This window comes from Lissotriton vulgaris, chromosome 6 (assembly GCF_964263255.1).
Source record: "Lissotriton vulgaris chromosome 6, aLisVul1.2, whole genome shotgun sequence".
Lineage (NCBI taxonomy): Eukaryota > Metazoa > Chordata > Amphibia > Caudata > Salamandridae > Lissotriton > Lissotriton vulgaris.
In genome coordinates, this window is record NC_141694.1 from 1,830,212,200 (window position 1) to 1,830,225,762 (window position 13,563).

Here is a 13,563-nt window from a genome sequence, read left to right on the forward strand (position 1 = left end):
GCTAATCTGTTCATTCAGCCACTATTTTTAATATTGATTCAATGTCCGTTAATGAAGTTGAAATCTTAATAAATAAATAAGCAATAACTCCAACACTTATGCTCTTTTCTGCCTTAATCTCTAGGAGACTAATTGGCACACAGCTGGCTCTGCCGGTGCCCCCCGTTGATGAAGTGAGAAATGCTGCTCCCACTTCAGAGACAACGGCTTGGGTCTGACAAGCTGGCCTGAGTGAAGTTTGTGACCTAGCTTAACACATCAATGCATCTGAGTAGGGCCTAGAAAATTCACTAACTGGAAAGGGACCAGAGGGTGGCCTGCACGTTTATAGTTTAGTGGTTAGGGAAGCCTGGAGAAGAGGAGTCTTTTGATTGCAGGATACACTTTAGCCATCTTGGCTTAAGTCTAAGTGGAGGAGTGAACTGGCTCCAGAACTACTTTGGTGTAGTTGAGTAAGAGGGAACTTCTCATTACTCTAAACACATCTCTGGTCCTGCTGCAAGCCTCTGACAAGGTCAAAATGTGCATTACAAGACAGTTTGCCTACCCAAAGGACAAATCGTTCCCACTGGTGACCTCTCCAGCACATCCTGTTTACCTTGCTGTAGTGTCCAGGAGTCAAGCCACACTCACTGAGTGCACTGAGTAAACGTAGCGCTGGCCCACCCCCTCCAAGTTCCTCAGAACCTATCTGGACCTGTAGACGAACAGACAATGGCTGCATCTCCTATGGAGACATGTGTGGAGACGTGCAGGGCTAGACCTGCTTGGACCAACTTGCATGCCGGACTGAAGTGGTCTTAAAGGGTCAGTTCACTAGCCATCTGTCGCTACAGTGGCATCTAATACTGCAATAGGCCCTTTTCTGGGAGTCCGCAACTGGCCCTGGATTGGACCTTGCTGGTTGCCTCCTGCCCCCTAAGTGAAGACCCTGAAGTCCTGGGAGCCTTAGAAGAGCCCAAGAGGACCTGCTCCAGAAAGTGGGAAAAACTTTTTCCATACTTCCAGAGGGTGTCGTGGATTTGTTGAGTTCTTGTATACAATCAATTTAATCTTCAAATGCCACAAATATACTTCCATTTACTGATTATCAAATATGGGCAATTGTTTTCCAATGACTTACTAAGGATTTGATCTGAAATTGTAGCACAGAATGGATTTAAGCGATGTAGCTGATCAGAGAAGTAAGAAATCCTCATGTTCTTAAGAGTTTGATCAAAAGTGTCGCAAGGGCCCACACTGGCATACTATCCAGCCTGAGGTCCTGGTCAGGGAACGACTAGCTTAACCTTGGCACGCCTGAGGCTTAGAAATAGTCAAAGTATCTAAAATAAATACGGATGACTAAGGGCCATATGTATGAACACATTTTCCCATAAACACAGAATGGGTAAAACCCTTTGATACATAGGGCCCTAAGAGCAGACCACAGTCGTAGTAGCCATCTCCTTCCAAGATCGCGCATCATAAAGAACAGCGCTATAGACCAAGTCTAGGTGCCATGCCAGCTAACACTGCCTGGCAGCATAGGTAAGTCACCACTCTAGCAGGCCTCACTGTCCTAAAGCAGGGTGCACTACACTACAAGTGAGGACATATATCTGCCTGAGCAGATGTGCCCCTACAATATTGGGCACCATTTCCCAATATTGTAAGTGGCAGTAAAGCCATAGAAGAGAGTACCTGGGCTGGGAACTCGAGGTGGGGCATGGGAAGAGGAGGAGCGAGGTGATGCACACTGCAGTCCTCACCATCCTGAGGAGGGTGGCATAATCCAGGATGAAGTCACCCTCATGTTAGGTGTCCATCGGCCCTACCTGCTACTCCCCTAACACCTTTAGTGTTGATCTGGCTCCCCCTGATCTGGACCTCAGATCTGTGTCTACCTACGAAGAAAGAAGACACCCTGCATCACAAACCACAAGACTACAACTGCCTTGGGCCCCCAGCCCTACCAGCCTGTCCATCTTTGACAAAACATATGACCTGTCTTGCAGCACAGCCTCCAAAACCCCGGGAAGGTCTGTTATCTTCAATAAATACTTCATTCTCCCGAGGACAGAGGACCTGTCTATATGGAACCGACTCCAAAGACTTAGCTTCACGGCTGATCCGTGACCCTTGCTCACTATGCGCCCATGGCTGGTGTCTGAGTGGCTCACCTGTGCACTTAAGTCTCCCTGTTGATCTTGACCTTGTGTCCAGCGTTGGCTGACCTCTCCTGCCCTCCACAACGGCGTTTTCAGCGTGAATCCAGAGGTTCCCCTAACAGCGACCAGCACTGGTAAGATGATCGTGGCGTCTAAAGGCACCCCTGCACCAGAAGCCCCTGGGTCGTGGTGAGCAGAACCGATGTTGACCCTAAGACCTGCTACATCCCAGCTTACCTCTGCTGTTGGTCTTCCTCCTGTAACTTCCAGTGCCACGTCTGCAGCCTAACTGCCATCACGAAAATCCCCTTTGAAAAGCATTGGGCGCCCGATGTCTAATCTGCACCCGTCCACCCTTTGGCCGCTGGTGGTGTATGTTTGGTGCTGCTTTGTGGCCACCCCCCATGATGTGCTTGGCCCCTGCAACATATTTACTTACCTGCAAACAGTGTGGCTCCAGGCAAACCCTTCTCCATTGGACAGCATTAGGCCAAACTGATTTTGACCTCTGCATCCGGCTGCACCTGTGCTGCTGGTGGTGCAGTTTTGGGACCTGCCTGACCTCTGGCCCTTGCTGACTTTTGGCACCGAAGACTAAAATTGGAAGTCTTGTACTCACCGGTTTAACCACAATATTGTTTTCCCCATAGAAACTTTTTCACACTGTCCAATGTTTTCCTTAGTGTCAATATTTAAAAAAATTTAAGTGAGAACTATTTTTAATTAAAAACTTACAAACCTTATTAGGAGGACATGGCTTAAAATAAATAAGTATAATTTTATAAAATTGGTCTGGATCCCCTTCTTGAGTTATGTCTTTTTTAATGATCACGTGTGTGCAATAAATGTCTTGCACTCCCCTGTGTTAGGCCTAAGGATGCTTTCCTGCTCTACCACTAATAGAGCACGTTGGGTTTCGCATTGAGCCCTGTACACTTTTGGGGAAATCCTGGACTCTGTACTTGGTATTACCACCTAGTGATAATGTCATATACAGAGCCAGCTTCCTACACGGATAATGGCAGACTTGTGAGCTAAACCCTTGACAGCTGTGCCACTATATTATGGATTTCTTTCTATTATGGAAATGTTACTCCCTAATTAAATGTGCTCTTTGTTTGGTTTCAGAAGGCCACAAAATGAGCATTCGAATATGATTTAAACATCCATCTTACAGATGTTCCACATGGCATCAGTGGCCAAGTGTGAGACTGAAATTATGCATCAAACTCCCCACTTCCACTCCAAAAGTTGGGGTGTTTTCACTTTCCTGGGACTGTCCCAGGAAAGTGTGCATGTTTTTCTAGAGTATAAGGCAGTCACCACACTTTCTCCCCAGTGCTCTTCTAGGCTGTCCAGGGAATCACCTTCCAAACCCTGGTTCAGCCCGAGCTTAAAATACTTAAACATGAATGTAAGGTTCTTGAGCGAGCGTTACGCCACAGTGACTGCTGTTCGGCTGCTAAGCTGAAGCTCAGAATCCAACAGAAGGTCTACTATGAAGCCATAGCGGCTGCCAAAAGGCAATTCTATTCTAGTCGATTGACTCCGCTAAAAACAACGTAAAATATTTTTTTCGATTGTTCAGAGCTTCACGTCTCCCTCGGCTCAAGCCAGTGTGTTATTACTCAGTCACCTGGTGAGATACTCTATTGAATTGCTTCCTGGATAAGATCCGTACTATTCAGGCAGCCTTTTCACACGGTGATAATGAGACTGTGGTATCTGACCTGTCTCCAATTCCCAGAGCTGAACACTGCCTGGATGCGTTTAAGACGGTGGGCCTGCAGGACTCTCTCAAAATCATTAGGAGCTTAAAATCTGACTCACCCTCTGATCCTTGTCCTGCTAGACTGCTTGCCGCAGCAGCAGAAAGGATCAATGCAGAGGTGAATAGCATTGTTAACTTATCTCTCCAGACAGCCAGTGGAAGCAGGCCAGGATTCTGCTGCTTATAAAAAATAAACATCACTTGATGCTCTCAATCCGGGAAACTACCAACCCATTCCCCTCTTGCCGGGGTTGGCTAAAGTGTGTGAGAAGGTTGTCAATAATCAACTCAGAGTTCATTGAAAGGGAGGGTATTTTGCACCCTGCACAATCTGGGTTCAGGGCTGCCCATAGCACCTAGTCGGTCCTGGTGGAGGTCATGAAGGCCATTCAGGAGTGTCTGGACGCCGGGGGGAGGGCAGCACTGATCCTGTTGGACCTCTCTGCGGTGTTTGACACGGTTCCACACACTCTTCTCATGACTCGCCGGGATAGGTGCGTTAGGTACTGCCTGGAACTGGCTCAGATCCTTGTTAGATGGGGCCCAACAGATCTGGATGCCCCGTGCTCCTCTTCTTCAGTTTGTGACCACGGGAGTGCCCCAGGGGTCTTGTCTCATCCCCCTTCTTTTTAATATTTGTTACACCCTTAGTCTACTTGGCAGAGAGCTTGGGAGCCAAGGTGATGGCCTACGCTGCTGACACCCAGCACTTGGGATAATAACGATGAGTCGGTCTCTTTGGTTCATCACTGCCTCTCATTCATTTTTAAATGGTTAGCAGCTGCGCAGCTAAAGTGCAATGAGAAGTCCGAAATCCTCCTCTTCGGAAAATTTCCTCCTAACTTCCGAGAATCTTTTTGGCCTCCTGAGCTCCCCGTGCCAACTTCTCTAGGAAAACCTGCCAAGCATTTGGGGGTATGGTTTGATTCTTTCTTTCTCATACCATATTAAGAAGCTGAAGGGAAATTGTTTTGGTCTCCTCAAAACTCTGAGGAAGTTTTTCTCTCTTCTCCCCCACGCAGCAAGAGAAACTGTGACCTGTGCACTCATTTTTTTCCTGGTTTGATGATGCCAATGCACTATACATCGGCACTCCGGGCTACCTGCTGAAAAAGCTGCAGGTAGTCCAAAACGTGGTGACCAGACTGCTTCTGGATATCTGCCAGGAGAAGTCTGCGACACCATCTGCATTCACTGCATTGGCTCCCCGTTGCTGGACGGGTTAAGTTTAAATCAATGGTTGTGGCTCACAGAGCACTGCATGGGCTTGACCCACTATACCTACAAAAACGTTTTTCTTTCAATTTTCCATCTAGACAGCTGCGCTTCACGTTCCTCTGCTTTACGCAGGTTCTTCGATTTTAAATACCAGAGGCTTGGAGGTAACTCATTGACAATGAAGGCTACTGCTGCCTGGCATGCCCTGCCCCTTGTCCTACGCAATATTCAGGACCCGGTGGTATTCAAGAAATATTTGAAAACACATGTCTTCGCCTAAACAGACACTTTCCCCCGTTGGTTTCACGCAGGGACACTCGTGAGTATCCATTCGCACTACAAATTAAAATAGCATAATTTCCATGCATGTTATTAAACCAAAACATAGCCAGTATTTTTCCCTGTGGGATGCAGCCCTTCCTCATGTCATGATCTCACCTCTCCGACTTTGTGTGCCCAATGGTCCTATTCAGGCATTCTTGATTAGATTTTTTTTTTTTCTTTATTTACTTCACTAACCTTTTTAAAAGCCACTGGAACAAAAATGATTGCGTCTTTGCAATCATTCACATCTACTAAATTCTGAACTTGTTGGTTTAATTTGCAAACCATGAAATGACCACAAGAGTAAAAACGATGTACTAATTGTATTTGAGTTGTCGTTCCAATTTTATTTTTTTAAATTATTTTTTGGTTTTGTTTTTTCTGATTTTTTTTTTTTTTTTTAATAATACTTTTTATTGGTATTTTCACATTTACAACAAGTGACATTTCACATGTATAGCCATTTCGCGTTTGCTCTCATAGGGATACGGTTGGTGGCTTTTGGCTGAGGATATCTATAGGGTTTTTCAGTTGTACATGTCTGTCTGTGCTTGCTTGCCCCTCTGACTTTTAAACATAAAACATCTAACAAAAAGCATGTCGGTGCTTGCGAGCAAATTTAGACTAAGACACAAAAGGAGTCTTATTCTAATCCAAGTTGCCACATGTGGTTTAAAAATGTCCATCCAGCAGGTTTTTGGTGCAGAGGAGAGCAGCAATTCCAGTGAAATCTTTGAGGGTTAAACTTGAAATGGATGAGCAGAGTGCGGATTCGTCTTTTTTTATTTTTTTTTACGTTTTTCCTGTGGGCTGTGGATCTCTGCCATCACCACACATTCACTGTTGTCGAATCTAGTCCATGTATCAAGTTATTTTACATTCCACTGACTAATTTGAGACCTATTCTGACTATAGTATCAATAATTAGACTGTAAACTGACCAAACGTATTATAAAATGTGTTCCAGAGGGAGAAATAATTTAAACTTTCTTAATAGAACTATGCCATGTAGTGCAGAAATAACAATGTGTCGACTTAAAAAAATGACCATCCCATAAAAATCTTTTCCATTGAAGAAAAAAAAATTGACATTCTAGATACAGACTTTGGGTATTAATAAAAACGTTTGCAAGGGGCCATCCAAGCACCTCTGCTGTAATTGACAAGTAAAGGTTGGCAGCCTGTTGAGGTAGTATGTGACTTCTCACTAAAATGGCAGGTGATGAAATGCAATGGGTGCTTCCCAGCTGTTGAATGAACTGATTAGGTCCACAGGTCAGGGAGGTGCTTGGACTCTAATTGATGTACATGTCACTGGCTAATTAAATTTCCTTAAAGTCCACATACGCTGTAACTTTGTGTGAGTGCTAATTCATGATCTCTGTTTCCCGTGCACAGGAGGGAGCGGACCCTAAAAAGCTGGATGCTCTTAGCACAGGTTTCGGTTTTCCAGTGGGCGCTGCAACTCTGGCAGACGAGGTTGGCATTGATGTTGCTACTCACGTGGCTGAAGATCTCGGGAAAGCCTTTGGAGAGCGCTTTGGTGGCGGAAACGTGGACCTACTAAAAGCCATGGTGGCCAAAGGATTTTTAGGTGAGCGCCCACTGTCCCAGAGTGGAGATAGTCCCAGAGTCTATACAATCTGTGTACAACTACCATTGTCTTCCTGCTTCTGTCTTGCAGTGTCGCTCAGATCACATTACACATGTGTTCATTGACTCTTGTGGATAAACTGGTGTTTAGTGGTTGGTTAAATGCTTCAGAAGTTATTTAATAAAAGCTAGGAGTTTCATCACTCTGCATTCACTTATCTGCCAAACACAACAGGCTCTCCCCTTCTCCCTCTTGAATATTCTGGATCCGGAACCTTCTGGCATGAAACACTATTTGAATACAGGTCCCCGATAATCTTTTGGATCTTTGATTACTTTTTTACTTGTTTTTTTTTTCCTCTTCTTCCTTTTGCTACTGAAACGTAAGCTGCAACAGTCCAGCAGCAGTTAATCCACTTAACTATTACATCTCTTGTTTGGGTCATCTGAGGCATCTCGGTGCTGTATGTGCTAACAATCATGCCGGTTTTCATGTGCATCAAAGGTGGGCTGATCCCAAAGAGGACGTCAGATTTGTTATGTCGAGATCTGGATGCAGTTTCTTCTGCCATGCAAGCTACCTCACTCAAGCTGCTTGGTGGTGAGGTAGGGAGGCACCCTAACCAGGGACCCTCTCCATCTATGTGGAGGTTACCCTGACTGGTGCAAATCATCCAAGGCAAAGTGAAAGCACAGATTTGTGCGGTTAACCTCCACCCCCAAAATAACAGAAGCCCTGTCAGCAGGATATGATTGAATACTAAGTGCATGGGAGCGTAAGACCTTCTGGGGACCAAACAGTCTTCTCCTCCAGTGATGGCATTGCACCTTCCAGTGATCTTCTCCTTGTCTGGGGCAGAGGGGTTCCAAGCTCATGTATCATTAACCTAGTCTCTCTTTACGGGAATAATACTACAGGTGTATAGCACTGTAAAGTGAAGGAAATCTCCCTTCCTGGCCAAGGGTTACGTATCCAAGTCTCCGCTATGGTGGCTCTGGAGGCTTACACTACGAGAAGACTTGAGCTTGTCCTGTTGGTGATTCTTTTGTAGTCTCTGGCTTTAGGTTTTGTAGTCAGACTGTAGGTTAGTCACCGACGACTCCTCTTTAGCCCCACAGCTGAAGTACATTTCAGTTCTACGCTAGTTGAGAGGCAACTGACCACCAAGATTGTGAGCAGTGTCTGTCTAGGATGGCTGTTTCCCCACCACTCCAAAGCTCTGTTTTCCCACACGGATGAACAGTGAACTGTCTCAAATCATATGAGGTGAAATTGTAACATTCTTGTGGTCTCTCTCTCCCCCTCCCCCACCCTCTCCCCCACCCCACCGCACCCCAACCAAGTCAAGAGCATCATGGCTAGGTAAGTGGTGCAATTGTGGGACCACCTTGATCCAAGACGATGCCCAGATAAGCTTAAAGTTTATACTTGTGAGGCCAAAGATGCAGCTTCCCAGAAACCGCTGATTCCCCTTTCTTTCATCAAGCGGGACACATTGCATACTACAGTTAATTTCAGAAAAAGAATACAAAATATGTACTATTTTATTTTTTATAAAGCTATAAAACTCATCCTCCTCCATGGGGCATTCCAGATAGGGTCCATTATTTTGTATTAAATTGTACATATTTGAGCACCGTTTTTTTAAACAAAGAAAGGTTGGCTCAGAGTGCCGCACAGTCTCACCTCTTCTGCTCAAATGTGTTTGAAATGGTTCACAGAATCACAGCTCCGATCGATGAATGAAAAGATAAAGAAATAACATGTTTTTGTCTTTATACTGATTGCAGCATAAATTGTCATCATTCTTTACAACTTGAAGGTACCAAGTGCAGTGTGATTACTTGAAGATATTAAATCAGGGTGGTGCCTAAGCAGAGAGCACAACTAATCTGTGTTTTCCCCGCTGGAAGCTTTAAATGAATTTATGGTGGAATGTTTTTTTTCTTCGATAATTCTGCAGCCCCTGGGATATTCACCTGGTTCTAGCCAGGCTGATGCATGCACTTTTTTGAGTACTTGATCTCATGCAAGACTTCTTCATTGGTTGCCACGATGTCAAGCAGATTCTCAAATGAGAGGCAAGCAACGTGTGGTTCAGAACCCTATGATGTATCCCAGACTATAAGGTGATCCTGACTAGTCCGCCACCCCTTCCACAAGGTTCTGAATTCCTTCGCAGGTGCTCATCCTCTCAACCGTCTTTCCACATCTACATGCCGCCTTGGCTTAAGAGACGTACTCAACTTGGGCATCAGTCATACCTTTTCCTCTACCTTGACAGAAGTAGGGATCTGTCAACTAACATTTTGTGAACTTTTTGGGGCAGTAATGCTTGTTGAGTGGCTGCTAAAGCCAACATTGTGGATGGATTATGCGTTATATTTTGCATTGCTGCACTTGCATGGGAGTGGTGTGGCTCACTGGTTAGAGGCGGCAGACCCGGGAGCAGAAGTCGGCCGGGACCAGGGTTCAATTCCCGACGCGGCAGGGTCGTGGACTTTGGTCAGCGGACTCGATAATTCTCGCTTTGGTGCCTACTCTAATCAGGGGTCCCACTCGGCAACTCTGGGCATCAGCTTGCCTAATCTCCACAGCGGCCCCTCCAACGCCGGGGATGCTTGGCTCCACCTTGGGGACTCCCAGCAGGGACCATCCCACAGGGAAAGCCACGACGGGTTCCCCAGCGTTGCACAGCGCCAGGAAACCTCCGGGTAACAGTGCGCTTTACAAGCTCAAACATAATAATAATAATAATAATAATGGGACATCGGTCCTTTGTCTGAGGACATTCTGTCATGGCTAATACTGGATTGGTACTATCCTCCTGGCATGTACTTGGACCTGGAAAGAGATGGATTAACAGCTATCACACATACATGCATGTACTAGATATGCTTGACCAATAAGTTCCTAAAGTCTTTTCTCTTGGGTATATACTGCCTGTTGCTGCCCCCCCCCCCCTTTGTGTTTCTCTTAGCCTTCGCTTGAAGGCTAAGAATGGGGTATATCCGCACCCTCCCGCTTACTCCTCATCCTACAGTTGGCTCCTATTTTACAAGGAAAGCACTGGCTAAAGTGTGCATATGAATGGCTAAGACTGTATGGGCCTAGGATTATGTACATATGTGTCATATTGGTGCACACAGCTGTGAGTAAAAATCTTTTGAAGACATTTTTTGCCGTGCCACAGTATTGCAGAATACCCACAATGTTTATACTGTGCATGAACCTCTGACCTAAAAGTAGCGGAGTCATCATATAGGTAACATTTGAAATTGTTAGTCATGGTATACCCCGCTAACTGCCACCACCCTTCTTCCATCGATATTCTGGGATCGAAGTGCAGATAGTTGGCGGGCTAAAGGGGTTCAATATGTAGGAGATGTATATACCGATGGGGATTTGATGTCTTTTGAAATGTTAATTGATAAATTCCATCTTTCTTTCTCTGATTTCTTTAAATATTTTTAAATTCACGATTGCCTGTTTAAATCTCGATGGAAAATTGAAGCAAACCCCCTCCTTGAGGCCGTGAGGAAAGACGCACGGATTGGTACACTTTACACCTTATTGTTAGACACCATGGGCAATGATCTAGAGATTCAAAATTCAAACTGGGATAACCGACTGGGGTGCCTGGGCACTCTGGTCAAAACCTCTATTGAATTGGCTGGGAGATTGCTTGTCAGCTAACCTTCGTGCACAGCACTATAAGACTGTTTTTAATTTATACCATACCCCAGCTAAAATATCTAAATGGGGGGGGGGTCTAATCGTGGAAAATGCTTCCGCTGTAGGTCAGATGAGGCCGATGTTGTACATATTTTTTACACCTGCAGGTACTTAAATACTTTGTTTGATCATATAGAGAAATTCTTAGCGGAGATTTTGGGTGGGCCTGTACGACTATCTGTAGCTCATGTATTACTGGGGGTTGCTGCGGTATCGGATGAGGATCAATTGCTCTATAAATATCAGTATCTGATGTTTCTAGCTACAGCCGTTGCTAAACTGTGTATTGCCTCAATGTCGCTTCAGAAGGATGTTCCATCTTTTGAATTATGGAGGGCTAGATTCCTATCAATGTTTAATATAGAGTACAGCCTATATGCTTTGAAAGGCAGACGGAAAAAGAAATTGGGCTGTGAGATTTGGGGTTCAGTGGCTGTTAATATGGATGAATAAGCCTCCTGCCTTTTTCTTTTTTTTTTTTTTTTTTTTTTTTCCCCCCTCTTTTGCTCTGGCTGTGCACCATGTATGCGATTTTACTTTATGGAACAATTGGTTTAATGTATTGTAATGTGAGGTTTTGTGCGATCATGGATTACTAAAAAAAAAAAAAAATTGTTAGTCATGGTTGTATGTTAAAACTTATTTGCTCAGGATCCAAAAGGTAAGGGTGTAACCTGTTTAGTGATAACTTTGCACAGAAGTGTCCTTGATGGAACACTTACCTGTCCACCTGAATCTTTGATGTATTTAAATCAACCATGCAGTAGAATAGGACTTCTGTCATCTGCTATTTTCAGTATTTCACAATAAACTCCATGCATAAGCATAGTTTGGACAAATGTTGACTGAGAAAGTTGTGCTCTTGTCATTTTGGTTCATTGGGCTTGAATTGGAGGTGAGGGAGTGTGAAGAAAAATCGGTAACATAAGGAAATAACTTTTATTGCGTAAGGTCCTCTTGATCTATTTATTTTATTTCTATATTTTTTATTTTTTTAACTTCCCTAGGTCGCAAATCAGGGAAAGGATTTTACCTGTACCAGGCGGGATCGAAGAGCAGGCCTTTGAACTCTGGCACTGATGAGATTCTAGAAAAGTTCAAGCTGTCAGCCAGACCCGATGTGTAAGTCAGTAAGCCTGTACCAACAGCAAGCATTATGTTATGTTCAGATCCTCTCCTTCCTTGTATACCATGACATTGTATCTTTTAACTAGTCTGACTTCAGTAGTTATACTTGTTTGTTTTTTTTTAAAATAACTTCTCTGGCTTTTTCTTGAGCTTTTCGTATCGCTTAGGCTGCCTATGGACACTGGACTACCACAAACCAGTATAGATAAGTGCAGTAGATCTGATAACAGCAACCTACCAGAGGGGTGATCAGTGTGCCTTTTTTGTAGTTTGAGTGGCTTGTCTGCTTTGCTTGGTTCAACGGATGATACCTTAGAGCCTAAGCATTCTGTACTTACTGTTTTGTTGCAACAATGAATAGATGTGTTCCTTCTGAAATGTTTACGAAACAGAATTCATAGCTCTGCAGGTACTATCCCTAAAGAGAAGAGGCATTGGTTATAGAGTTTGAGCTTAGACATGATACATCCTTATGCTTGTAACCTTTAGAATTTATCTTGCTTGTTGTCTACCAATGGGAAACTGATATGTGGCTTAGGTTTCCCCCTATCATTCCACTCCTTTTTAGTTTGATTCCACAAAAAGATCTCAGTAAAAATGTTTTTTTTTTTTTTATTCGTGTTTCAGCTCGACAGACGAGGACATCCAGCTCCGTCTTGTGACCAGGTTTGTGAATGAGGCAGTGCTGTGCCTGCAGGAGGGCATCCTCAGTAACCCAGTGGAAGGTGACATTGGGGCAGTGTTCGGTCTGGGCTTTCCACCTTGTCTTGGAGGTAAGTCTGCTGCTGATTGCTCGTTTACCTCCCTGCTCTTCACACATTTGTGTTCTCTCTTCTTAAGTGCTTCACATTGTGATCTTTTAAACTGATTTCTTTTGTTGTGTACAAACATTCAAGAAAGTGAGTTTGTTGTAGAAGTACTGTGTTTTTACTGGACACATTTCTACTCACTTTATCGTCCTTGGAAGGATTAGAGGCTGAGTGAGCCTGCCAAGATTTGAACTAATGGCCTTTAAGATTGTCCCAGATCTCTGCTGTTGATGTATAAGACCCAGATCTCTGCTGTTGATGTATAAGACCCTTGACCTGTCTGTCTGGCTGTAATGGATAAGAACATGGAATAACAGTATTTTAAGCTATAACATACCTCAAAGGGTCTGAAAAATTTGTAAAACACTGACATAAGGTACTGATTAAACAACTGGGATACAAAGAAAGTTGCAGTTAAAGTATATGTATTGTTTATATTAAATAGGAGTTCTCCACTCACGGAGACAACTAGACCGCGAATCTTAATATGTGTTAAAGTCCAAGAATCTGAACTCAAATTGTTTTTTCTCCATTAATGTGCTAACGTTTTATATGCTGGCACATTAAATCTAGACCTATTTGCTTTGCCAGTGCTTGTTAGATCTTGCCTACAGACAACTTCACCTATTTGTTGGAGGCCTCATGTTACCAATACTTTACAGTCTTCACCTGTTTGTTGGTCATGTTACCAATACTTTACAGTCCATACTATATTAAAGAATAAACATTCAGAGAGTAGTTTTTGGGTCAGTCCCCGTCAGCTATTGGCTCTCATGACCAATTGCTGTTGGTTGGATGGGCAGTCCTTGAAGGCAGTAGCATTTCATAAAAGGT

General features: G+C 44.0%; 1 protein-coding gene across 2 annotated transcripts in view; it reads left to right on the plus strand.

Annotated features, from left to right (window-relative positions):
* The window catches only part of HADHA (hydroxyacyl-CoA dehydrogenase trifunctional multienzyme complex subunit alpha), a 120,202-nt gene that overhangs the window by 86,957 nt on the left and 19,682 nt on the right, over positions 1-13,563 (plus strand). For both annotated transcript variants that reach the window (XR_015296705.1, XM_086928099.1), the window contains exons 17-19: positions 6,862-7,057; positions 11,800-11,914; positions 12,548-12,693. Coding sequence is in view for 1 of the 2 variants with exons in the window: in XM_086928099.1 (XP_086784225.1) it covers positions 6,862-7,057; positions 11,800-11,914; positions 12,548-12,693 (457 nt within the window). In the remaining variant the exon portion in view is untranslated. The remainder of the gene's footprint in view (positions 1-6,861; positions 7,058-11,799; positions 11,915-12,547; positions 12,694-13,563) is intronic.